A 27,635-nucleotide genomic window follows, 5' to 3' on the forward strand; every position below is an offset into this window, starting at 1 on the left:
CCCTCAGCGACCATATTTTAACTGAAAAGTCAACGACAAAAGAAACAGAGGCTGCAGCAATGTAGGTAAAGACAGAGGGTTATGACTGCAGCGCCACAGCTGCAGGTGTCTACCTCCAGACTTGCCGTTAAATACACAACCTTCTGGCTCAGGTCAGGCAGGCAGCTTTTCTGTCACCTGCTGCAAATTGTGTTCCTCGCTGCCCTAGGGTCCCGGCAGCAGACTACGGTACAGCTATTTCCTACTCTGTCCATGAAACACTTCTCTGCCTTGGCTTCCTCCTGGCTGTCTTCCTCCACCCTTCCAGGCTGCTCCATCTTGGTCTCCTGCATGGTTTCTCATTTTCTCAGTCCCTTAAGCTTTGGAGTACCCTAGACGTACTTTTGAGGACTCCAGCAAATTTCCCAGAAGTTTCCTGGACCCATTTCTCCTCCCACACATAGTGGCTTGGTGATCCCATTCAATCTCAAGGCTTTAAATCACATATATGTCCATGAATTCCAAACTTAGGTCATTAGGTCAGACTTTACACTTGCGCATGCAAATTTCTACTCTACTGCCTCCTCCAATATACTGATTATTCATCTCCGTATCGCCGAGTTCCTAACATCCACTTTGACACCTGCGTATCCATCAGCTTTCACACCTCCATTTAGAGCATCACTAGCCTGCCACAGCCCACCCCAAGATGACCAGTCTTCCCTGCCTCCACTTTGTTCTCATGCTTTGCGCAGTCTAGGAAAATCCAATTGGCTTTATTTTTGGCACCTAACTAGAATACAAGCATGCTCCACTCTACAATCTCCATCAATGAAACCATAATCTGCAATGTTGAAAAATACTTTTCCCTGCCCCCAGCCTCACCTCACAGGTATCACAGTGACCTTATTAAAATTGGACTCCCTCAGGACAAAAGCCAAGGACCTTACAACTTTAAATAACACACTTGATGTAGCTCCCGCTGTTTCTCAAATCTCATCTAATTCCTCTAACCTCACTTTATTCCTTGGATATTCTGGAACTAATCAGATGAGCTGAGCACTTCAGCTCTTTCCTCTTGTTATTCCAAACTGAAATGGTTTTTACACAGCTACTCATATAGAAGGCTCCTTCAGGTCTATATTCAAAAACCATCTTTTTGACCACAATAACTAAATCAATGACTCTCTCTTCCCCATTTGCTCCCTCACTCCCTCCCTCTGCCCCCTCACATTTAATCTCCCTGTACTCTGTTATGGCATTTTTGCCTCTCCTTTTAGCATATTTCACACCAAACATGCAATACACTTTCTTCACGTACAGCCTGTCCTCAGAACATATTGTCAAAATGGACAAGTTTTGGACTTTGTATTCAGTGTCTCACCCTAACCTTCAATACTTTAATCTACAATTACTCAACTGATACTCAAGTGCCAAGGATATGCCAACCTGAAATATGGTACTGCTTTGTACTTTCTTCAACAATAAATATTTGGAGAATGTATTAGAAATGTCAAAATACTGGCAAGGCTTTGGGAAATGTTACATATTCAGATTGGGAGTACAGACTTGTCTGCCATTCCTAAAGCACACCTGGCAACATGTACAAAGGCCTTAAAAAGGGACACACCCTTTGATACTGCATAGCACAACATGCCAAAGAATTCATCTGACCAGCTCATGTATTTATACACAGTAGTTTCTTCTATTATTTCAAGTAGAGAAACAAACTGAAAAAAAACTCATTAAACAAGTTTCATGAAATGATAAACCACCGACACATTCAGATGATGAAATGCAATTATAGTAACTTAGAACCACACCATTAAAAGAATGGAAGAATTTTTTTTTCTTTTTAACACTTGCTACCCTTGACTTTTTTTTCTTTTTAATTTTTTTATTGATTACATTGCATTATGTGACACAGTTTTATAGGCACTGGATGGGCGGGGGTGGCAGAGTGGGGGGCCCAGGCAAGAAGGGGCGGGGGTAGCAGAGTGTGGGGCCCAGGCGAGGAGCGGCGGTGGTGGCAGAGTGGGGGGCACTAAAATAATAAATCCACCCCCCATGGTGGATTTCTCCACCTTGTTGCATTACCACAGTTCAAATTCAGTTGAGATTCTTTCATTGCAAGCATCTACCAAACATGAAGTCCAGCATCTTATTGTCCAGATGTTCAACGGTTTCTTAGGGAGACCATCTCTGGTCTGAAGGCAGAACTGGCAGAGTATCATCCCGATCAATTAAAAGCCCCGACATTACAACAGTAACAATTTATAACATTATGGAATTAGTTGGCTTGGTATTGAGTAACTAACATGTTGAAAGAGAAAAGAAAAAGAATGCAAGTTCTGAACCACATCCTGTGACTTCTACATTGACATTTCAATTATTAGTTTATATACAACTGGGTTCTATACATCTTAAAATGGCTATAGATTACTATTCAGCTGTCTCATGTCAATTTTAATTTTAGTATTTAGCAGTTCATAGCGTTGCAGCATGATTTTGCTGAACCTGGCTGTTTTTCGGGTAGTCTAACTCTATAACTCTAACAAGACATATGTCAACAGTTTAGGTGAACAGTTTTAGGAGGAGTGTGCAGAGAAATCTTCAATACCCCAGTGAGGAGTAACTAATCTTTGTGTCCCACCCAGTGAGTTATAAGTGCATCCCCGTTGACCGTTTCCTGTCTGTTTTTAAGCTTTCCTTGTTGTTCTCTGACTATACTAGTTTTTTTGTTTGTTTGCTTGCTTGTTTGTTTTGAGGGGTTTCTGGAGTGATCCTGATGGTCATTACAAGAGAGGGTGAGGACCCAAAGTCGGAACCAGGCAAGGACCAGAGAAAGCTCCTCTCCCTAGTCCGAAGGAAGTTTGCTGTTCTGTTTCTGCGGACCGCTCAGTGCTCCTGGTTGTCATTCCGATGACCTTGGATCCTGCAAGGCAGGATTTGGGCTTCTTCCATCCCATGTGGTAGATCCAAATGGGGGTGGGTGACCTCAGAGTTCTTGGCTTCCAAAGGCACTCCATTAAAGAATGGAAGAATTTAAGAAAGACGGAGGCACAATGGTTAACATGCCATTTGGAATGCCCATCCCCCATGACTGCAGTGCCCAGGGGGGAGTTTCCAGCTTGGCTTCCAATTCCAGCTTCCTGCTGAGGTACATCCAGGGAAGCACGGGTGAGGGCCCAAGCTGTTGCATCCCCGTCTTCCAATTGGGAGATCCACATGGAGTTCTCTGCCTTTGCTTTGGCCTGGCCCAGGACCAGCCCCTGTAGCAGCAGGCTTTCAGGGAAGAACCAACAAACGGAAGATATGGCTTTCTGTGTCTTGAGTTTCAAATTAAAAATTCAGTTAGTAAGATGCCTATTATCAGAATCCTCAGTAGGATCACCAAGAATTTGAAAAAATTATATAAACATGTGCATGATGAGCAAACAGGCAGTGAATAACTGAACTATAGTGATACAGATGATTTCTTTCTCATTTGTCAATTAAAACACTGAAAAAAAACTTGTTATACTTTTAAATATCCTGCTGGAAGGGGAGCAGTGGAAACTTAAGCCATTCAAATTGGTTGGATTTGATATAAAAAACAGGGCAGAATAAAGCTTACTTGGGACAATAGCCTTAAGTTCCTTTCTTGACACCAACAGACCTTGCTGTTGTCCGTCTCAACCTAGTCTCCTAGATGATGGCCAGCATACCACACTACTGTCCTAAGGGCCCACCCAACTTCCTCCATACTCCATGCACCTGTACTGTCTTTGTCCATGATCTCTACCTTCTGGACTCTGAACCCTAGCTATCTTTCCATTTCTATTTTCCAGTATAACAGAAAACCTTAAAAATTACTACAGTCATGTTGCCTTGCTTTTATTGCTGGGGTCTCAGTGTGCAAAAGAAAAAAATGATGATAAACTCATCAACACTACTCTTACATTGTCTTTTTCTATGTAAGAGCATACCTGTTATTACACTGTACATTACCGGTAGACAAAAGAATTTACATATATTTTTGAGTTTGTAGCCTCATCCTCTTCTGAAATCCTACAGCCTTTTCAATTTTTTAAATATTAAAAAGGGAAATGTGATGTGAGAAGAACTCACTGTCTCTTGTTTGGCTGTTAACACATGTATACATCCTACAATTCCTCAATGGCTGGGTGATGACCTGTATAGTGTACGCAAACTAGCTGTTAGAGAATGAGCTATCCTCCAGAATGTAGTTTCCATACCACTTTACATTCATATGTTGCAAAATGTGATTTCAATATTTTACATTCTTGAGTTGCCCAGGGCTGTACTACTGTAGTGGGGTATAAGCAACTATACTGTGTATAAGCAACACCATCTCACTAAATTCAAGGTGAAACTCATCCAGAAGTACAGGTGAGTCACAACAAAAAAACACAGCCAAGTGCTAAGAAAGCAGTCTTTGAAAGCAAAACAAAGACACCCCACAAGGTGAGGTTCTCACGATGACTTGAACAGCACTGCAGTGCAGGGTTTGCTGCCTCGGAAAGTATGCTCATAAGATGTCTGACACCGCAGGTAGGGATTAAACAAAAATAACTCCCTTAGTCACAGGTCTGTGAACGTGCGTGCCACAACTGAGAATGTCTAAAATACAGACCGTCGGGGCAGGCATTAGCTTGGGAGTCAGGAGACGCTCAACCCAGGCAGGAGTAGGTGAGTTCAAGTCCCAGCTCTCTCCTGACTCTGGCTCTTGTTCATGCAGACGCTGGGAGGCAGCTATGATGGCTCAAGGAGTTGAGTGCCTGCCGTTCCCATGGGAGACTTGGCTTGAGTTCCTGGCTCCTAGCTTTAGCAGGCATTGGGGGAGAGACCTAGCAGATGGACGCTTCCCACATATCTTTCTGCCTCTCAAGTAAATGAAACCAAAATTCAGAGTATAATAAACCTAAGGTTTGAACTGCCGTTTCCTTTCCCCAGCTAGCACAGAGAAGATGAGCAAGGATTCTCACGTGTTCACCTGGCTATTGACTCACCAGCAGGCACTCCTGCTGAGAATTCCTGATAAGACAGCAAGGCACACAGGGAGCTTCCTGCTTCCTTAGAAGCCAAAGTTCCTAAGGCCGAGTTCTTTTTTGTGGTGGGATCACTGAGTCCTCTGGACTGAACATTATCTCAAGCTTATTTCCCTTTCCAAGGCTACAAAACTGAACAACACATCAATAGCATTCTCACTGAGAAAACATCATCAACCTTACAAAAGCCAGTAGGAATACAAGAGAAAGTCATCCAATCCATCACATATGGCTGATCTTCTGAGTGTCACTCTTATGTGACATTCAGCCTTATGGAATTCCCAGGGGTGTCCACATTCCTGTGTCTGCCCATGTGCGAGAGACGCTGCATCGCCTGGTCATCACAGCTATTCCTGCCACTCACATCTCTACCAGCTGTCTGACCTGAGGCTTCTTTAGCCTTGACACAATTTGCTGCCTGACACCTCAAACACATGCACACCCCTGGGTGAGGTATTTCCCAGATTCAAGTCTTCAAATTCAACATGCTCCCCCACCAACCCCTGCTCTTGCCTGAAAACTCTTCTGGCCACTCCTCTTTCCCGATTTCACTTTATGGCCTCACCATCTGCACAGATAAACAAGATGACCACAGACACCCACCATCAACAGAGATGATCAGATCATCTTCCCCCAAAATATTTAAAGTATGTGCTCTGTTTTCTACCTGTAGAGCACTGTGGGGTTCCAAGTCTACTGATCAACTTAGAACTTATCTGCCCAGCCCTCATGGGGGTGGATGCGCATCACTTGTTGACCCTGACCTCAGCATTCCCCAGACACACCACATTTTTTCCTAATTCTACAACTACTTCCTTGGGAATGTCTGCAATCTTCTCTGCAGGCAAACACCGATGGCACATTCCAAGTCCAGTTCAAACACCAACACCCCAAGGCTGTTAGTGCTGTTCCCTGTGCTACTATACACAGGGCTCTGTCCCATCTCCACTCACATCAAGCTAAGCAACATTTTTAAATGTGTATTGTGCAATAGGTAAACTGTCCTGAGCACTGCAAAACAGAAAATGAACCATGACCTGGGTTCTATCATTATGGGTGTCCTTGGTCAAGGACAAGGCTCACAGAGGCTAGGACAGTAGAGCTGAAAGCTGAAACATGAGGAGTTTGCAATACAATGACCTTCTTAGACAGCATTCCAGCTCGTCACTTACCGATGGCTTCAAGGGCATATCTGCTTAGTCATGTTCACATTTTCAGAACCCAACAAACTTCCCAGTACATAATGGGTGCTCTGAACATTTCTTGAATCAATGAATAAGACTGTAGAGGGACATACTTAGCATATTTCATCTGTCACTCCATAAAGTCAGCTTCCCCAAAATTCCTGCTAGGTAAGAACAGTGAAAAATGCCTGGAACAGATCAAGAACCCACAGTGGGGATGTCAGTGAGGAAGTGGAGACAACACTTCTGGCCCACATACACATAGCAGCCTGCTTGGCCCAGCTTCACCTCCTTGTCCCAACTACTCTGACACGAGCACACCCAACAGGCCGCTCTCACTGTTCCTCAAGGACTCAGTCCTCCCAACAAGTGCCAAGATCTTGCCATGCCCCAGATCCTACTGTTCTCTGCCCAAGAAAGCTCCCTCCTGCTTCTTCCGATCTTTGCACAAAGGTCACCCTCTTGGGGAGGCCTTCAGGACTATTCATTTAAAACATACCCCCTTCACTGCTTTAGTCTTCCTGTCATTATCTTACATATCAATCATTTTTATTTCTTGACTGCCCTGGTTGGAATGTAAGCTCTCTAAGGCCAGGAATGTACCTCTTTGGTGTACTTGTCAATTCCTAGCACACTGGACAGTCCCAAGCTAGAGCTCTGGAGTCTGCTGTTGCATGCATGTCCTGTAGTTCATGGGTTCTGCATGTGCCTTAGCGAAGACAACAGTATGTCAGGGCTTTATGGGTCTGAAGGGCCAGAGAAAGGTGTATAGACTCGGGGGTCAGACAGCCTGCACCGTTTGTCTCCACCAATTCTCAACTGTGCAACCAGACAACTTAAGCTTTCAAATCCTCAGATTCTCATGTGCCAAATGGGGACAATTACAGTAGCCATACCTTAGGAAGGTATGAGAAGTGAATGAGGTTTTGTATTTACAAGAACTTAAAATAGCATCTGGCAGGAACATAGTACACACTCAAACCCTGAAAGTTGATAGTATTTTACCGGAAAAAAAGAAATCTGAAGATATTTTAAAGAATGGTTTTTAACGATATATAAACAAACATCTATTCGCTTTTTTTTTTTTAAAGATTTATTCATTTTATTACAGCCAGATATACACAGAGGAGGAGAGACAGAGAGGAAGATCTTCTGTGCGATGATTCACTCCCCAAGTGAGCCGCAACGGGCCGGTGTGCGCCAATCCAGTGCCGGGAACCTGGAACCTCTTCCAGGTCTCCCACGCGGGTGCAGTGTCCCAATGCATTGGGCCGTCCTCAACTGCTTTCCCAGGCCACAAGCAGGGAGCTGGATGGGAAGTAGAGCTGCCGGGATTAGAACCGGCGCCCATATGGGATCCCGGGGCTTTCAAGGTGAGGACTTTAGCCGCTAGGCCACGCCGCCGGGCCCACATCTATTCGCTTTTAAAACTTAGCACTTAAAATAATCTGATTTTTAAGAATTAATGTACTCAAGTCCTGAAAGTTCTCATAATTTTCCTTACTATCTATCTCAAACTCTTGCCTACAAAAGTAAAAGGACATAAAAGTAATTGGGAAAAAAATTCTTTAAGACTAAAAAAAAGAAAAACAATTCACTTTAACAAAGAAGGAAATAACTTTATAGGAAAAAAAACCATGAGGACAGGCAAGTTATTACAAGTTTCAGATGTACAACTGCCTTGGAATGAATTCACAGGAAGCTAAAACAAAAGTTTACTCCTTGGAAATACTATTTCTCTTTACCTAAAAGAAAGCCAGAAGTCATTTCGTTCATGAGAAGCAAGGCCCCTTCCCCACCCCACACACAACACTGTGTAGCTTTGTGGTTGTCGCACAAAGAAACTGGCTTCAGATTAGAAAGATCCACAGGGCAGCGAGGTGTGTCCTGCGCCACCTCCACCCGCCCACCCCAGCTCAGGCAACGGCACGCGTGCAAGCAAAAAACAGGTATTTGTCCTCTAAAATCCGGGAACTGGCCGTGCCTTCCAAAGGCAGGACAGACAGGCTCTGATGATGTCAGAATCGACAGGCAAGTAGGTACTGAGCAGTTATTTTTTTCAGCACCATTAATTCTCAATAGCCGTGTAAAGTCACTTACATCAAGGTAAACTGACATAGACCCTTAACCCAAGCACCCAAGGGGAAAGGCACCACAGTTTCTAAACCCCACATGTTTTTTCACAACTCCTGATCATGTTAATGGTGTTTCTTCAGACTAATAGGAACATTGATACCACAAACTGCAGGGCCTTACTTACACCAGGTCTGATTTCCACCCCTGCCATTTCCCAGCCTTGTGCCTTGGACAAATGAACTTCTCAGTGGTGGTGGTTCTGCATTTATCAAACAGGGTCAGGCCTCCCAAAGTTATCATTAAGATTAAATGATTTGAGATATAAAATGAGTAAAATAGAGCCTGGAATGTGGTATTCACTTAATGGTGGGAGCTTTTATCCCTGGCACTATAATTCATAGAAATGATTTCTATTAAAGCTGATCATATTTGTATATAAAAATGCACTTTTTAAAAGCAAAGGTACTTTGGGTTTTGCTCATTATCAATGCTTATAACCTAGTTTCACATGCATTTCCAGATTTTGAACAGCAGAATGGCAGAACCCATGAAGTTTCATTATAACTCCTTTCCAGACTCACTTTAAAGCCTTAAGAAAATGGCTAATTCTGGGTCTGGTTTTGCATCTGGCTTTCTGAAAGGATTTATTGAAAATCCTGACTTGACTGGAACATTCCTGCTGCTTACCTTGCAAGACAGAAACTTTGTATGAATGCAGTGGGTAGCCACGGGTTTCAATTTTCTAATCCACAAACGCTTCATTGTTTGGTAGGTGGCAACAGGCTCTCCACCATCTGAAGGCACATTGTTTTTGCTTCTTGATTTTTCTGTTCTACATTTAACTCTGTAGTGATTAACCTTCCTGCATCCCACAACAAACATCTCTTAATGTGCTGAGTATTCGAACAAAATTGCTGCTACTAATTAAAAATAAAATCCAACAGAGCATCACCAGGTCAGCCTTCAGTCCTGGTCAGCAAAAGCTGCTACAGAAACATCACAACCTGGCTTGCTCCAGTCAGAGATGTATTTTCTTATAGTCCTAGAATCTACAAAGGCCAAGATGAAGGTGTTGGTCAGTGTGGGTCTAGGTAAAGACCCTTTTCCTGCGTGGCTGGTGGCCACCTCCTATGGGGTGGCACACAGTTGAGAATCAGGTCTAGGGTCTCTCTTCCTCTGGTCATGCTGCTGTAGGGACCAACTTATGTTTCCACTTTATCCTCTTTATCCACTTTTTCCATCTTTATCCTCTCCCCACAGGTCCTACTTCCCAACATAGTCACATTGGGAATTGGGGCTTCCACAGATGAATCCGAGGTAACCCCAACATTCTAGTCACTAGCTATTAAATATAAAGCTCAAGTCAAAATCCTTGGGATTTCTAGTTTCATCAGATTTTTCTCTATTCATATATGGAGAATCACCACAGAACGTTTCTAACTCAAAATGGAAAGAAAGCCTGAATGCATGACTTAGGTGTCAAGCTCACTGACACAGAATAATAAAAACTCAGTAACTTTCTCTGAACTTTCCCCTAGACTACAACAGACATATTTCCCACAAGACACAGTGTTAGCACAGAGTGAAAGGCTTAAAAAGTTATCACCTGCACTAAAGAATTCTATCTAAAGTTCTATTTATTTGTTATTTTTCTGAAAGGTAGAGTGAAAACAAGAGCAGAAAAGAGACAGCTTTCAACTCCTGGTTCACTGCCTCGAATGACCACAACAGTCAGGGCTGGAGTAAGACAAAACCAGAACTTGGAATTTCATCTAGGACTCCAACACAGGTGGCAGAAACCCAAGGACTTGAGCCATTGCCACCTGCTTTTCAGCAAGTGCACTAGCAGGAAGCCAGGTCAGAAACAAAGCAAAGGCTTGAACTCAGGTACCCTGCTTGGGATGCAGGTGAGATGCCAAATCATCTATCCGGACTTATTCTTTTTATGTGCTCTGGATATCATCCTTATTTCACATGGCCCAATCACACTGGTAGCAGACGTTACTGGGCAAATCAGGTGGGCTTTCACATTATTTCTCCAGTGCTGTGGACTGACAGAGACAACACAGCCCTAGTTTCTTAAACCCTGACACATCAGAGATATGAAGGTGGATGCCCAGGGAAGACCAAGGATCTGCCCAGGCTGCTCACTGGACCAAGTGGTGCCAGGAGGCAGGAGCCACAGCTCCACAGGCCACCAGGCCAAAGCTGCTCCCAACACCCAGCTAAGAGGCAGCCTCTCCCCCACCTCTAGGGAATACAAGCCTTTGCTGGTAGCAGTCTCCCTCTCACTCCTGCCTGACTCCCCAACTGTGGCATCCTCCTAATTAAAGATCACTGCTTCACCCCGCTAGTTTCCCTTCTACTTTTCTCCCAATCAAAAAAACAGTCCTAGTCATCTCCAGGCAACACTAAAGCAAAATGCACTGCAAATATTTCTCACTCCTACCGCTTTGTGGATTGGCTCCCCCAAACGTAATCTTGACCAAAATCTAAATGGATGTGCTTCAGTGCACGACAGGTTTCTCAGACTGGAGGCTTCATGATAGGATTGGAAAATAAAACCTAAGAATGCTAAACTGAAGAGAGGGAAGGAGAGGTTCTGGGACTGGGCAGTTTTAGGAATTTGTGTACAATGTTCTCACCTGTGTGGACATGTAATTTCAGAAACACACTCTCGCGAGATCAGTCAGTAGCAGTCACCATTTTCATAAGTGAACCCACCGCTTGTACTAACTCTATCCAACCTGCCTTTCATTTGTCTGTGGTTGTGTCTGTGGAAACAAAGTGTGATCCCAGTGTAGCCCACAGAAGCAGCTAGCCGACTTTTCCTCTGAGCCTCCAACAAATAGGGCTGACTCTTCCATTTCCTGCCCTGAGTTGTAGCACAAAGAGATCCGCCCGTCTGCCAAATTTACTGACACTGAACAACCATGCTTGGAGCGCTCCGATTTCAACAGGACCTTAAAACCACCAAGTCCTAAATGTAGGCTAACAAGCAGGAGCTCACATTTGCAAAGTTTCACATTTTTGTCACTCTCCTGTCTCCGGAAACCTCTCTGTAAAATGTAAAGGGGAAAAAGTGAATCTCACATGAAGAGCACATTGTGAATCTACTCTGCAACAGTGAAGTATTGTGAATCATCTGTGAAAGATGTGTAAGCGAAATGAGTCATTTACAAGAGCCATTCGGGTGTCTACTTCCATGTAGCTATTGGTGGATGCCCAGTTCTCTCGCCAGCCACTCCCACTACTGTGGGAAGGCCGTGTCCCCATTTTTTTCCATCTGCCCCATGCAAGAAAGGCAAATGGCTTCAAAACAGAATGCTTCAGTCCTGTAATCCAAATTCAGTTCTGCACTCAGACCCAGCCTGATCATGCATTGCAGTCATCCACCATGTGCTGGAAGCCCAGCTGAACTCTGCAATTCTTACCCGAACTGGACACCCGCCTGATCCTCTGTGGGGACAAGGCCCGCTCCGAACCCAGGCTCCTGCCCTCGTTGTTCCGCCTCAGGCAGGAAACAGAAGGCCCCCCTTTGGCTTTGGGGCCAGGTGTTTTCCTCAAACCGCAGGAGTCTGGCTTGGATATACTCCTCCCAGAGGGGGTTGCAGATTTTGAAGCAGAACCCTGTGGAAAAAAGGTAAGACCTTAGCCTGGCTAGCACCTTCCCCATACCATTTCCTGGGGGCTTCAGCTCCGCGTAAGCGAGGCAAGCGTTCCATTTGCATTTGTACTCTGAGACAATAAAAACTGCAGCATGTCACTTATCAACTCATCAGAGCATGATCAGGCTAGATGCAGAGCACTGGGAGCCACAAGTCAAGTTTTACTCTGGGGGCCCTGGCCAGGACATCTGAGGCTGGCGACCCTGTCCTCCCCCAGTCTCCGACAGACTACTGCCCATTTTCCTTCTGATTGAATGGACTTTTTTCCTGCGACTCCTGCTCTTCAGGATCTTCAGGCAGTGGTCTTCACCAGGCCCTCACTGGATCCTGTCCTCCTGTCTCACCATGGATTTACTCTCCTTGGATGAGTCTGACCAGCACTTCGATTGCCACCTATACACTGGAGCACCCACAACGCAACACATCCAAGCACATGCTCTCCTGAGTTTCCTGAGCACTGAGCTTCCTCTGTACACCCCGACTCGGCACCTGCATGTGTCTCCAGTGGGCAATGACAACAGGACACCAGCTCAGTTTCTCCTCATCCCACTACTGCAGGATGAGGCTTTGACCACACCCCTTTTACAGACCAGGAGTGCTAAGCCTGATCTTATCCACCCCCCCACCCCCGCTGCACTAGTACCAGGTTAGTCTGGGTGCTCAGTCTTGCTTTTCTGCCTCCTAACAATCACCACTACAGATGCAGCACACGGTAGGTTCCCATCTTGCAGTCAGCAGAGACACGACTGAGTTTTTTTTTTTTTAGAGTCCAGCATCTTATTGTCTAGTCAAGTTTAACGGCTTCTTAGGTATACCCTCTCTGGTCTGAAGACAGAGCCAGCAGAGTATCATCCCGATCAAAGTCCAGCAGCATGAGCTAGTTTATCTTCTCCCCTGATGCTTAAAAAAAAAAAAAAATTTTTTTTTAAGCTCTATAGAGACTAAGTAACTTGCTCTAGGTCACCAGGCCAGAGAAGGAAACAGCCACGTTTGAACCAGTCTGTCTTCCACATCAATTGTTATGCTTCTTTAATAGTTTACAAATTATTTTCAATACACACACAAAAGCACTTGTGCTGACAGGAGCTAAATTCATACCTTAAATAAAAACAGAACGTATGTGTGAGAGAACAGCTAGAGCTCATGCGCTAACACTATAGAATAGAAAACTGGGGCCAAGAAAAGCTGGAGATGGCAAACAGACTAACAAAGTTCTATCTATACCTTAAAACTGGCTAGGACCCAGCACAGTGGCCTAGCAGCTAAAGTCCTTGCCCTCAATGCACCGGGATTCCATATGGGCGCCAGTTCTAATCTTGGCGGCTGCATACAGGTGCTGGTTCATGTCCTGGCAGCTCCACTTCCCATCCAGCTCCCTGCTTGAGGCCTGGGAAAGCAGTCAAGGACGGCCCAAAGCCTTGGGACCCTGCACCTGCGTGGGAAACCTGGAAGAAGTTCCTGGATCCTGGCTTCGGATCGGCACAGCACCAACCATCGCAGTACTTGGGGAGTGAATCATCGGATGGAAGATCTTCTCTGTCTCTCCTCCCCTCTGTTTATCTGACTTTGCAATAACAATAAATCTGTTTTAAAAAACTGGCTAAGTTAAACCTCTCAGAACTAAACCCTTTAAAAATTATAAACCCTGGGGCCCGGCGGCTTGGCCTAGCGGCTAAAGTCCTCACCTTGAAAGCCCCGGGATCCCATATGGGTACCGGTTCTAATCCCGGCAGCTCTACTTCCCATCCAGCTCCCTGCTTGTGGCCTAGGAAAGCAGTCAAGGACGGCCCAAAGCCTTGGGACCCTGCACCCGCGTGGGAGACCTGGAAGAGGTTCCTGGTTCCCGGCATCGGATCAGCACGCACTGGCCCATTGCGGCTCACTTGGGGAGTGAAACATCAGATGGAAGATCTTCCTCTCTGTCTCTCCTCCTCTCTGTATATCCGGCTTTCCAATAATAAAATCTTTAAAAAAAAAAATTTTTTTTAAACCCTGGGAGCTGGTGCCATGTCATAGCATGTTAATCTTCTGCCTGTGGTACTGGCATGCCATATGGCTGCAGGTTTGTGTTCTGTCAGTTCCACTTCTGATCCAGCTTCCTGCTTATGACCTGGGAAAGCAGTAGAAACTCCTGGCTTCAGATCAGCTCAGCTCCAGCCTTTGCAGCCATCTGGGGAGTGAACCAATGGTTGAAAGATACCTCTATATGTCTCTCCTTATCTCTGTAGATCTGCCTTTCAAATAAAAATAAGACAAACTTTTTATTTTAAAAAATGTAAACCAAACTACTTAGTAACCTACACAGGCAAATCTTCAGCAAATCGCTTATTTTGCCTTTCAGAAAAACAACATTCTGCAACATTTTGAAGCCTTCGGGTGTGTGCCTGGCAGAAAGGGGAGGGACCCAATAATGTGACCACTGATTAGCAGGGTGAATTCCAAGTCACTGCTCTGAACGACTCACATGGAGGCAACAACTGCGCCGTTGTCACTAGGAAGAATTAACAACAGTGTATATATAACACCTGGGCATTTCTGGGAACTATGTGACATAATATTAAAAAAGGCCTCTAGCTCCAGAGCAGGCACCAAATAAAGATTAATTCCTTTCCTCTTATGTAATGCAACACTCCCACGATGTAGCACAGGACCATGAATTCATGACTTACTTCTACAATAGGTGACTTCACTCAACCTCCATGACCAAATTCCTTCTGCCTAATAAGAATGTTTCCGACCACCCAAAAGCCATGGGGTGGTAAGAAACCCAAGGACTCAGCCAAAGCAAAGTCCAATTTAACTCAAGACCAATAGAGTTTATGTTGACACATCCTTCCAGGTTTGTCTCATCCTGTGACCCAGGGAATTTGGAACCTTTGGGTGCTGCAGAAGTGAACATCCACACTGGCATTTGAGTAAACACTACAGCAAATGTCCATGCACTCAGCTCTCCACATTGAGTACAAAGTCAGTGGTGACTATACAGTACCATTCCCTGGGACAAGTGGGAACTGATACCAATCAGAGGGCACTGTGCTCGAGACATGATCATGGTAGAATAGTAAGGTCTTCACACCAGTTGACAAGTAAAGGTGTAGTTGCTGACAACACGGGACAGTCCTCCGGGACTTGTTAAGCACAGCACTCACAACTACAAATTCAAAGTGAGATTGTTTGGATGCAAAGTGCTGCTTCTCCAAGATGTGCTGGCTTGCATTTCAACCTGAGGATCCCATAACCCGACTCCAGTATCCCATTATGATCCCGGGAAATGATCTTTTCCACACTGCTATGTGGGAAACAGAAGGCTAAATCTGGGTGCACACAGCAGAAAAGCTCGCAGCTCCAAAATCCTATCACCAACATACACTTACATGCTGTTAATGAAACTTTATGCTAGGTGTTCCAGTAGCTGGGGACTGACACGGAACAAAAGCCTCGCATAAATCATGAGGGAATAAACATCTTTCTAGGCATCTAGATCTCAACACCAGGCTAATCAAGTTGATTATAATGAAAAGACCATTAAAACTTAAACTTAGCCCAATATTAGGGTTATAAATAATGTCAAATGAGTTTGACTTCATGAGAACAACTCAATCTGAGTTGCGAAATAAACAAACTCATTAGAAACACCTGTGAGGTGCCAGTCTTCTCCCACAAGCAGGATTTATTATTGAAGCCAAAACACCTCTAAACTGACTCCACCAAAGACTGTGTCTTCAGAGTGGTGTGGTGATCAAAGAACAGCAAATCCATGTTGCTGACACCTCTGTTAGTCCTGCTGACCACCTATCAGGGCCTTCACCCTGTCGGGGGTTCACCTGTTCCCTGGCCTTCCCCTGGCTTCTGGTGAGATTTGACAGTGTTCCTTCCTTTCTCTCCCCTTTCAAGGTCATGGATGAAAATCTATCACCCCTGACCCCAGCAAAGGCCACAGCCCCTGGCTGGAGGTCTTCAGTGGTCCTCTCCAGGAACTTCTTGTTCCAACAGGATCCTTGATCTGCTCCATTCAGATCTAGCCTCAACATGGAAACAGTCTCTTCTGCAGTTACTTCTCCAAATGCTGCCCACATCTTTGCAAGCAGCACTTTTTCTCTCAAATCCCCCTCACTACCTCCCCCACCAAAAAAAGTATCCACAATAATCTTTCCTAACATCACCCCCTAGCAGGACCCAAGAGAGACAACCTATGTAGCCCCCAGTAAACCCTGAAAACATTGCTAAACAGTCCTGTGGCATGGGACCATGGTGTGGGCTTCATCCCTCTTAGACAGAAGTGCTCCAAGGGACAGGCTGGCTGGGTCACTCCTTCTTCCCTCCACACACAACTTGCACCATTCCTGACCTGAGCACAGGCACCCAAGGTCAGCTTGTGTGGGGCTGAAAATACAGCAATGTCCCAAATGCCAAAAATAGGTACACAGAGCCCAGCGCGATCTGATTTTCGGGACTAAGAAAATCAGTTTCTTTGCACTGTAGTAAAAGATACACACTTGCTTCAAGAAAAATAACCTCCAAACTGCAGAAGAATTCATTCTTTAAGAGGAGAACATACTGCCTTTCCGCTCAGTACAAACAAAATACAGTGGTTTATTCTGTGTACTGGAAGTTAACATATTTAGAAACCGGACATGTTCAGTAGTCCAATCTTTTCACCTTTGGGTGTCAAACACTTCCTTTCCTAAAGTGACATTTGCTGGTCATGGGCAAATGCACTGCTCTCAGGAGAAGGCTCTACTTCCTGGAGCTATTTTTATGTTGCTATGTTTACCAGAACTCCCTAGCCATTTCTTAAATGGAGTACATTTTAAGTACATAAACAAACCTTTTTTTCTCCCTGTAAACAATAAATCTAGTCTGATTATAGTAGCTCTAACTAATAACTAGTTAGTCTACAATATTAAGGTCAGTTATTTAGCACATTAGTAAAAGAAACATGGATATTTAACACAAAACACTGAAAGAACATTTTTCAGTATGTGGGTTTTTATACTGTGATCTGTTGACACTTTCACATGCACTGACAAGACATATACTACATGCACACCAACATGCACACCCAGTTCTGCAATAATATGGATTTCTCACGGACAGCTATTGGCTAATACATCTCAGCTTACTCCCCAACCCTGGAAGCATTTCCATAATCTCACTTACCAAAAACAGAGAGCCATATTCAAAAGTCTTATTCAGGATTTCCTTTTTTAGCTCTTGTTTCTCCTCAGGTGTCTCATTTTCTTTTTCACCCTTCTTTTCAGGGCTAATCCGTTCCACATGGGAAACATACGTCACTTCCGGACACTCCGCACTTTCCATGCCTTGCATCTTTTGGAGAAAAGCAGCCACAGACCCAGTCCCACATGCTGGGTCAGAAGAGCTTGCTCTGTCAACATCTTCCTGATTCGATTTCACAGCAGATGTTGTTCTTGGAACCTTGTGCAAGGCATTTTTAGAATGAGTTGTGACATGCACAGCCTGGCTGGTAATGAGCTTATTAAACTGCTGCTTATGCATCTTGTTAATTAGGATTCCTGCTTTTGTGTTCGTATTCAAGTCAGATCTCGGGGTCTTGTTCAGGACTGTCAACGGTTTTGAGGAAGACGCTGATGAGGGGGATGAACCACTGGCCAACTGAGGCTTAAGTGTGCCCTTCGGTAAAGCAGGGTCCTTGGGAGGCAACACCGGTCTAGACACAACTTTGGCTTTGACATTCTTGAAGTTTGGTCTTGGGTAACTTATAATTTCAGCCTTTCTAAATTTGCTGCCTATAGGCGTATTTGTTTTGGCTGTTGATCTTCCCAGACTACATTTAGATATATTCATGGTTGTCCCCTTCAAGTCTGGTAAATGTTTAAGCTCACGGATATTCTTTCCCACTTCATTACATTTCTCTGTTGCTGTGATAGGAGAAACGAAAAAACCTGGGTTTGTGTGTTCCAACACTGGTGTTGACACATAGACAGAGTCATCTGGGCTAATGAGCATATCATTTGCATCCCAAGTCAAGTCAAGTGATGAAATTACCTTCTGTGCTGGTGGGCTACTCAGCATCAATTCTATGGTCCGATCTTGGAGTCTGGAATCCTTCTCATTGGAGGCACTTTGTGCATCTTCACTCACAATGACTTCATGCTCCGAGTTCAAAACTTGGGCTCCGCTTTTATCAAAATTTGGCACCAGGACAGGGCATTCATAATCAATACAACAATTAGACACTGCTTCTCTTAGAGTTTGGCCCATTTCCTTCTGCCCATAGGAGCTCTCTGAGTGTATCTCACCATTTGACCCCTCTTTAGGTACACAGAAACACTCTCGTAGCAAAGACCCGCCTGGGACTTGTATGCCATCGGAAGCTGGTGCTACAGTGTGTACCTCTTTTTCTCCAGCGAGATGGTGCTGTGATCCATCTGTGTACTCACTGGTGACCGTTCCTGAAGAATACTGATGCCCATTTCCAAATTCTGGAACCACAGCCTCAGTTTGCATCACCACATCAGAGAAAATGTATGCTGTGTCTTGGGTCTGCAGTGGTTCAGCTTGAGTGCTTGCCAAGACTTTTTTTTCATAACTAGCTTCTCTCACATGCAACCTATCAGATTGGGAAGATGTCCAAGTTGAAGAGAATGAAGAAGATGTACCTCCACTTCCCCTTCTGGTCTGCTGCAGGCTTCCAGGGGTGTGCAAAGACTGAGGGCTTTCAATGGCATGATGAGTTATAAAGGTGCAGTTAGTCTTTTTTACTTGAATGTCAAATGTCTGGTTTAGCTCCAAGACGGCAGAGCAGTCTGTACAGTTCATGTCACAGTTAGACTTCCACACAGAGGGTGGTGAGGACTCAACACTGTCCTGAACTGCTTCCACGGGGTGATAGCTGTCATGCAGGTACTGGGGAGCTCCTGTGTTCCCCAGGACAGAAGACGGACACAGGGAAACCTCACGCCTCTGTGACATCTGATTCCTAATGAAATCACGTGAGGATTTGGGGTGATCAGGTATTTCAGCACACTGATGGCTGAGAGAATGATTTTCACCACTGTCCACAGCAGGGCTGGTTTCACAGTCCACCACCATGTCATCCATGCTGGTACAACCCCAGCTCACATGGCTGCCTGGGGACTGCTGCACAGAAGGCGACCGCTGACTGTACACAACTGTAGTTACACTTTTCTCACTGGTAAGCAGGGATCGTGGTTCATCCTCTGTCTTATCATCTAAATTACCATCATTCATTCTGGATGTTAACTTTAAACCTCTGCTCTTCTAGATCTTCAATTTCTTCATGCAGAAGAGAAGGAGAAATGGTCCATTTCCAAAGTTCTCAGCACATTTGAATATTTTGAAGTCTCACATGTAGCGATGTCGAAATGATGTGTTGTTCCCTGAAAGAAACAAAATGCTTAAGTACATATTATGAAAATTAACGGGTCACCCCTTGATTAACTTCAACCATTTTATTTCACATTTAAAACCCACATTCAGGCCCCGTGGTGTGGCCTAGCGGCTAAAGTCCTCGCCTTCAAAGCCCCGGGATCCCATATGGGCTGGTTCTAATCCCGGCAGCTCCACTTCCCATCCAGCTCCCTGCTTGTGGCCTAGGAAAGCAGTCGAGGATGGCCCAATGCTTTGGGACCCTGCACCCGTGTGGGAGACCTGGAGGAAGTTCCTGGTTCCCGGCTTTGGATTGGCGCAGCACCAGCCATTGCGGCTCACTTGGGGAGTGAATCATCAGACGGAAGATCTTCCTCTCTGTCTCTCCTCTCTATATATCTGACTTTGGAATAAAATAAATAAATCTTAAAAAAAAAACCCACAACCATTGCTAGAGGTAATTCAGTTTTTAAGTAATCTACAAAGCCCTCTGACACACACCCACCTGTGGGAGCAATGCAAAAAAAGAAAATGAAGACATGGCTAAAGTTGTCCATGTGGCTGTCTTTGCAACCTACAGTCCTCCTCGCCACTCCCAGGGATTCTTATGGAAGAGAAGGGAGCGGGCCTGGCGCCGTGGCCTAGTGGCTGGAGTCCTCGCCTTGTATGTGCCTGGGATCCCATATGGGTGTCAGCTCTAATCTAGGCAACCTTGCTTCCCATTCAGCTTTCTGCTTGTGGCCTGGGAAAGCAGCAGAGGACGGCCCAAAGCTTTGGAACCCTGCACCCATGTGGGTGACCTGGAAGAGACTTCGGGCTCCTGGCTTCGGGTGGGTGCAGCTCCGGCATTTCTGACCATTGCAGCTGCTTGGGGAATGAATCATAAGATGAAGATCTTCCTCTCTGTATATCTGACTTTGCAATAATAATAAATAAATCTTTAAAAAAAAAAAAAAGACAGAAGGAAGTTAAGCCTGCCACCTCATTTTTCCTCTCAGTTGGCAAAGTGACTCTGGGTTCTCATTTGCCTGGAACACTCTCATGGGACACTCACACCTCTTGTCCCAGCATAATCAGTAGCAGTGGCCTTTTCATTTGCAGATGGGCCCCCCACATCCCAATTTCCATGGACAGTGACTATCAGACAGAGGAGCAGGCCCAGCAAATACGCTGAAAATCAGTGAAATAAGTTAAAAGTTAGCATTCTGCTTTCTTATTTCCCTATCTTCAACATACACAATATCCAAGAAATGGCGATTGGAGAAGCAGAAGGAGTACTGTGTTAGACGTTCCTCAAAATTAGTTGCTACAGGCCAGGAATTGAGCCGCATTTGCACTATTCACGTGTTGAAGCACTAACCCCCTCATCTATAACCTTCCCAAAGACCACACCTTGAAAGCAGCGATTCCCACTAAACGAAGTTACAGGATGGATGCTGATCAGACAAAGCAGTGCCCTCCAAAGATAAGAACAGGTTCCTCCCTCCCTCCCGCCGCACCCCTGGCTAGGACACGGTGAGAAAGCAGCTGTCTGCAAGTCAAACACAAACAGAACTGAAAAAAAAGTAAATTTCATTACGGCAGCCTGGGCCAGCCAAGATACCACATGATCTAGAATTTTTACTCCAAAATATCTACTAGAGATAAATAAAAATGTATGTCCACATGAAAACTGGTACACAATTACAACTCAAAGGCACTGATTGATAATGGCCCAAAAGTAGAAGCAAATTCAAATGTCTATCCACTGGTAAACAGAAAAAACAAACCATATAAAACATACAAGGGAATATTTCTTTGGCAACTAAAATGAGTGCAATATTGATACATGGTACAACATGGATAGTGTCACAGCTTGAAGACAGGCACTAAGCATAGTCACTTGAAGTGTCCAGATCAGGCAAACTGAGACAGACAGATGAGGTTTCTCTAAGGCTGGGACAGGGCGGAGGGGAGAGGAATGGAGAGTGGCTGCTAACAGGGCGGATGATACAGAACTAACAAAAAGGTTCTAAATTAGCTAACAAAGCCTATTTCACGAGGCTGCAAATATATAGTGAGAAACACTGAAAGAAACTTAAACTTCAAAACACCAAAGTTTTCAAACCTAAGCATTTTTTTAAAAAGCCAAGATCATACTATGCTTTTGGTCAAACTGAAGCGCTTGAGAAAAGGTCCAGATATTCAGGAGTAGATGCCTGTAAGGCCTACAGAGACACAGTCACCAGCACCGACTTGCTAACTTCAGAATTCAGTGTCCATCAGGTGTCACACTCCTAAGCAAACTACTCCGAGGCGGGAGAATGTATGTGCCCTATACATTTCTCAATCGAGAGTGGCTCTCTGTTTTGCATTTTGTAATCTTTTCTCTATCAAAATTTCAGTGACGTGAGGATAAAACCAGGAAAATACCAACTATGATAGCACTTCCCAGCTCAGTATCCTCCTGCTCACAGCGTACTGTGTTTCTGGTCAAGTTTCCAGGAACCGCCCCTGATGGAGATCAAGAAGGGCCACGGTGCTTGTCTGTACAGTGTGTGTGTGCATCTCATGCATATACACATACACACACAGATTCCGAATTCTAAAGGAAGTGTTGCATGGTTTATATGTTGATGGAAACTATAAGTCAGGCGATTGTATCACTTCATAGCTAAAATGAATTCCTTAATTAAAAATAAACCCTGGGGCCCAGCGCAGTAACCTAGTGGCTAGGGCCCTCGCCCTGCACGTGCCAGGATCCCATATGGCACTGGTTCTAATCCCGGCAGCCATGCTTCCCATCCAGCTCCCTGCTTGTGGCCTGGGAAAGCAGTCAAGGACGGCCCAAGGCCTTGGGACCCTGCACCCACAAGGGAGATCTGGAAGAAGATCCTGGCTCCTGGCTTTGGATCAGCTCAGCTCTGGCTGTTGTAGCCACTTAGGGAGTGAATCAATGAACAGAGTATCTTCCTCGCTATCTCTCCTCCTGTCTGTACATCTGACTTTACAAAAAAACAAATCTTTATTGTCACGGACCGAGTGGGCCTTGGATTACAGCATCCTCCAGAAGCAGCTGTAGCGCTCCATCATTTCTGGAAAGCCAAGGAGGTGCAACTTGAAGCTCTACCAGGGAGACGCTGGGGAGCCATCTTCCTGTGTGGGAGCCTGGAATAGTTTCATTATCCACCAGGAAAACGTGGTGCCCCTGGGCTACCAACTTACCTTACAAACTTTACTCTGAATAACTGGCCAGCCATTCTTTGGATCCTGGATTGGATATTCCTTAAATCAAACATGCTCCTGTAGAAAGAATTTGATGTCAGACTGTCTATGCATCAATCAAGAATGAAGAGACTAGATTGCATCAAAAAATGGCAGGGAAATCCTTCAGCGATTCTGATCCACTTACGGTGTTCAGCTGTATTTACATCTAGAGCAATAGCAGACTAGCACTGAATTCTTTTCTACATTGTAAAATCACAGTTGCAGACCACAGGAATTCTGATGAGGCTATTAAGGTGAAATAATAAAAAAGGAAACTCACAAGCAAACCAAAGGTCTCATTTTAACATTTGACAGGAAAATTGTAACAGGAGAGAAAAGCTGTGGCGTCATTTCAGAAATGTTTGCCACCAAGCAAGGGCTTTTTCCTCCTGTCATTTAAGTAGCCAAATGAATTAGAATTTAAGGAAAGAGGCAGCTGTAGAACTTGATCTTCCAAATATCCCATGTACCTTTACTGAGCTTAAAGATAATGCTGTCAAAATTATTGCCAAGATCTCACTAAAAGATTTCTATTTGCTATTAGTTAAAAATAAAACCCTGAATACATTTTTATTCTTTCTACAAAAAAAAAACCAAATCTTTAAAAAAATCAAAAATCCTGAAATAATTGTTTACTGACAATACTGAAAAAAAACTAATATTTTCAATTCTTTTACCTAAAGTATATATGCTAAATGGTTTGAGGCTTATGTATTTACACGTTGATCTGGCAAAGTGACCGAGAGGAAGGATGGGAGAACAGAATCTTCCATTTGTCGGTTCACTCCCCAAATGCCAGCAGCAGCACGGGCCGTGCCAGCTAAAGCCAAGAGCCTGGAACCCATGCCAAGCAGTTACCATCCCAGCAGGAAACTGGGCAAGTGGAGTAGCAGGGACTCACTCTGGCACTCTAATATGGCACACAGGTGTCCCTGGAGATGGCTGAACCCCACACTGGGCCACAATTGCACACCCTTCATGTAAAATGTCGAACTCGGAAGTACATTTAGTTTGAGTTCTATGAATAGGGTATATTTTCCAGAAGCACTAAATAGGCTATACTTTCAGCTTCCATGAAGTTCAATACTCATTTAAAAGATCTGGGAATAAGCAAATGAGAAAAACACACTGTCCTTATAAGCACTCAGTATAATCGTAGAAATGATTTCTCTCCATAGTCACTAGATTCAGTTAATGAGGTCTTTCTTCCAAAGCACATAAAAGATGATTTAAAATGTGTGTATACACACTGAGTAAATGGCTCATCCCCTTAAAGCATTCTGAAATGTCATTTAAACAGATGTCTAATAAGGTAAATTACACTACCACTCCCATGCCATCTAACGGTGATTTCCAGTTTCTTTCTCTTAAGTAGCACTAAAAATCTTTGCAATGTTTGACTTCTGATGATTTCTCTGGAAAAACCTGCTTGGAATAAAAGCAGTAATGAGTCAATGGATATGATTATTTTTAAGGCTTTTTATACAGCTAGTCAAATTTTAAATGGAAAAAGTGGCAGTGCCCATATATATGCTGAGATGTGTATATACTAAACGCTTGTGACCTAAGCTTTGCTTTGTTCAGTCTTGTCTCTTAAGTATTTTTCATGTCATCACAGTATAAAAAAAAATGTTTAAATTGCTTTGAAATGCCACTAAGTTAAGGCTAATTCTATTTGCCAGAGTAATAGAAAAATAAAGAACCCATGAACCACTCAACTTTCAAGTAACTATTTAAGAAACTTGGGTTTATGATTCTTTTTTTGCGGGGGGGAGGGTGGTTATAATTTTCAACTCACAAAAAGAATTCAAATTGGTGAGTGAAGTTATTTTTAACATCCCTCCCCAAATGCATGCATAGGAAATACTTTAAAGTATTTGATTTGACTTCAGAAAACTACTAAAATCTTTTTGCTCTTTCTAGATAAGAGTGAAAATAATGCTACAGAGATTTGGCCACGAAAAAAAATTCTACAATTAAGCTTACTGGAGGATTCTTTACATCATTCTCTACAAGAAAACAATGGCTTCAAATCATCATCACCACCATGATAAATACACAGACCAGAAAGTTTGAACAGTCCACCTCAAAAGTTTATCAAGAGCGTTCAAAGTTACCTATTTGTCTCTGGGCCATTTTCAGTCCTACTTCAGACACGACATTCAGGGTCCATTGTGTCACATGTTCATGAAAAAATGTATTTTACAAAACAGCTATGCAGGAATTTCATAACTGCTTTAATTTTCATTTAATTGAGATAAGCTTATCTCAGTCTCATTTTCCCTGATTTTCCAAAGTACTCTTGATCTATCTTTTGGCTGATTAAGAAAAGTTTTATAGTTAAAAAAAATGTTCTAGATATGAGAAAAAAAAATGTCTTTGGTATTTTGAGATTGCAATAAGCTTGTCAACTGCTTTAAGTACGATGGGTATTTTGATGATATTAATACTTTCAATACATAGGAATTTGATTTTAACAGATAATTTTGTACTATGAATGTTTACTGTTGGTACCAGGTGTGAAATATGGCTTTTTGTTATTGTTATACTTTTGTTTTCAAAAGATTAATTTTTCTGGCCGAAAGTCTTAATTATTTTAGAGGTAATCTGTGACTACTTTGCCATGTGTGTGTTTTTCCTTTCTTCCTGCGTGTTCCATGAGGAAGATATTCTGACTTTGTAGACGAAACATGCTTATGCTTTATTGTACAAGAAGTCTTATGTTTTTAAAGCAAATAAAGGTGTTTAAAAAATTTTAAAAAAAAAGTTTTTACGTTCTTTAGTTATAATACGTAAAATGCTCAAACAAACTCCCTGAACACATTTTGTTAAATAAAAAACCAGAGCATTAAACAGAGGGATGGAAACAGAGGGAGGAGTAGGAAGGAAAGAGAGGAGAGGGGAAGGAACGGAGGAGAGAGATAAACTTGAAAAGGAAACTTGAGAATGATTTCAAGAGAATCATAGAGCTAGTTCCAGAACTGCTGGCTTTGCATGCGCTGGGATCCCATATGGGCACTTGTTCATTTCCCAGTGGCCCCGCTTCCCATCCAGCTCTCCTCCTGTGGCCTGGGAAAGCAGTCAAGGACGGCCCAAAGCCTTGGGACCTTGCACCCACTAAGAAGACCTAGAAGAAACTCCTGGCTTTGGATTGGCTCAGTTCTGCTCATTATGGTCATTTGGGGAATAAACCAGAGGACAAAAGAACTTTGTCCCTCCTCTCAGTATATCTTCATTTCCAATAAAAATAAATAAATCTTCCCATATAAAAAAGTGTACACTATTGTTTCATTTCCCAAATGGATACAACAGCCAAGACTGGGCCAGGCCAAAGACGGGCTTCGTCCAGGTCTTGCATGTGGGTACAGTGGCCCTAAATTTGGGCCATCCTCTGCTGCCTGCCTTGCACACTGGCAGAGAGCTGCATTGGAAGTAGAGCAGCCAAGACGTAAACTGGCATCCATAGGGGATGCCGGCTTTGTAAGTGCTGGCTTAATCAGCTATGCCACCACACTGAACAAATTAAAGATCAGGTGCTATTTTGGATTTTAAAGCCTAGAGAGTTGGGCCCGGCGGCTTGGCCTAGCGGCTAAAGTCCTAGCTTTTAAAGCCCCGGGATCCCATGTGGGTGCCGGTTCTAATCCCAGCAGTTCCACTTCCCATCCAGCTCCCTGCTTGTGGCCTGGGAAAGCAGTCAAGGACGGCCCAAAGCTTTGGGACACTGCACCCGTGTGGGAGACCTGGAGGAGGAGGTTCCTGGTTCCTGGCATCGGATTGGCGCACACCGGCCCGTTGCGGCTCACTTGGGGAGTGAAACATCAGATGGAAGATCTTCCTCTCTGTCTCTCCTCCTCTCTGTATAGCCGGCTTTCCAATAATAATAAATCTTAAAAAAAAAAAAAAAAAAGCGTAGAGTTGAACTGCTGTTGCAATTGCTCATTCTTAAGAAATTTTAACTAGAGTGTTATGATTTTATTATTTGGAAACTGTAAATCCTATTTTTGTTTACATCTTACAGATTCACGTCCTATATGTGGCCATTAGTAAGGAGTAAAATGAACTTCTGCATGATTATAAAGTAATGAAGCTACTTTTCACTTTTAAGTTCTTTATTTCATGGTTATGACGTAGCAAGTTGAGCTGTTGTTTATATTATTGGGATATAGGTTGTGGCTGTTAGGAAAATAGAGAAGATGCTGATCTGAGAGCCTCTGCTGAGTCTGTAGCTCAGTAGGCCAATAAAGGCTTGATTCTGTTAACCATCAGATTGCCAACAATGGACCTGGCCGCGTCAGGCACTTTATTTTCCAGAGGTGGTTTTCTCCTTTGTGAAGTGGATCTCTACGATTTATTCCAGCAACTATAAGATGATGATCAATTCCTTCATAATGATTTTAATTAATCTGATAAAGATTCAGCTTTTTACCATAAGATATAATAACATTTTTATCTTTGAAGAAAAACCAGTTTTTCTTCGGCTAAGATGTAAAAAGTCTAGTTTTCTCCAAAGATGGGTCATCCTCTGCTGCTTTCCCAGGCCACAAGTGTGTAGCTGGATAGAAGTGGAGTTGCCGAGACATGAACTGGCATCTATATAGGATGCCACTAAGGAGGTGGAAGATTAGCCAGTTGAGGCAACATTCCGACCCCTGTACCCTCCAAATTCTGCCTTTTCAATGAAAAAACATCTTAAAAAAATAAAAATAGGACAACATTGGCATATTACCTAAGCTATCAGTGCCTTCTTAAATCATAAACAAAGTAATCATGGGCCCGGCACAGTGGCCTAGCAGCTAAACTCCTCGCTTTGAACACGCCCCGGGATCCCATATGGGTACCAGTTCTAATCCCGGCAGCTCCACTTCCCATCCAGCTCCCTGCTTGTGGCCTGGGAAAGCAGTCGAGGACAGCCCAAAGCCTTGGGACCCTGCACCCATGTGGGAAACCCAGAAGAGGTTCCTGGTTCCCGGCTCCGGATCGGCACAACACCGGCCATTGAGCTCACTTGGGGAGTGAATCAGACGGAAGATCTTCCTCTCTGTCTCTCCTCCTCTCTGTAT

General features: G+C 43.9%; 1 protein-coding gene and 1 long non-coding RNA gene across 5 annotated transcripts in view; one reads left to right on the forward strand and one right to left on the reverse strand.

The window, feature by feature from the left end:
• Positions 1-27,635, reverse strand: part of MTUS1 (microtubule associated scaffold protein 1) — a 152,055-nt gene that overhangs the window by 79,245 nt on the left and 45,175 nt on the right. For all 3 annotated transcript variants that reach the window (XR_009246265.1, XR_009246266.1, XM_004597821.4), the window contains exons 2-3: positions 17,119-19,340; positions 11,725-11,920 (exon numbers count right to left, since the gene is read on the reverse strand). Coding sequence is in view for 1 of the 3 variants with exons in the window: in XM_004597821.4 (XP_004597878.2) it covers positions 11,725-11,920; positions 17,119-19,191 (2,269 nt within the window). In the remaining 2 variants the exon portion in view is untranslated. The remainder of the gene's footprint in view (positions 1-11,724; positions 11,921-17,118; positions 19,341-27,635) is intronic.
• On the forward strand, positions 31-17,328 carry LOC131481378 (uncharacterized). Of its 2 annotated transcripts, none has more exons than XR_009246268.1 (3): positions 31-65; positions 9,956-10,197; positions 17,220-17,328. It is a non-coding gene; the product is annotated as an uncharacterized LOC131481378 (long non-coding RNA). The 2 variants fall into 2 exon arrangements; XR_009246267.1 differs by lacking the exon at positions 17,220-17,328 and adding an exon at positions 14,300-14,539.

This window comes from Ochotona princeps, chromosome 11, assembly GCF_030435755.1.
Source record: "Ochotona princeps isolate mOchPri1 chromosome 11, mOchPri1.hap1, whole genome shotgun sequence".
NCBI lineage: Eukaryota > Metazoa > Chordata > Mammalia > Lagomorpha > Ochotonidae > Ochotona > Ochotona princeps.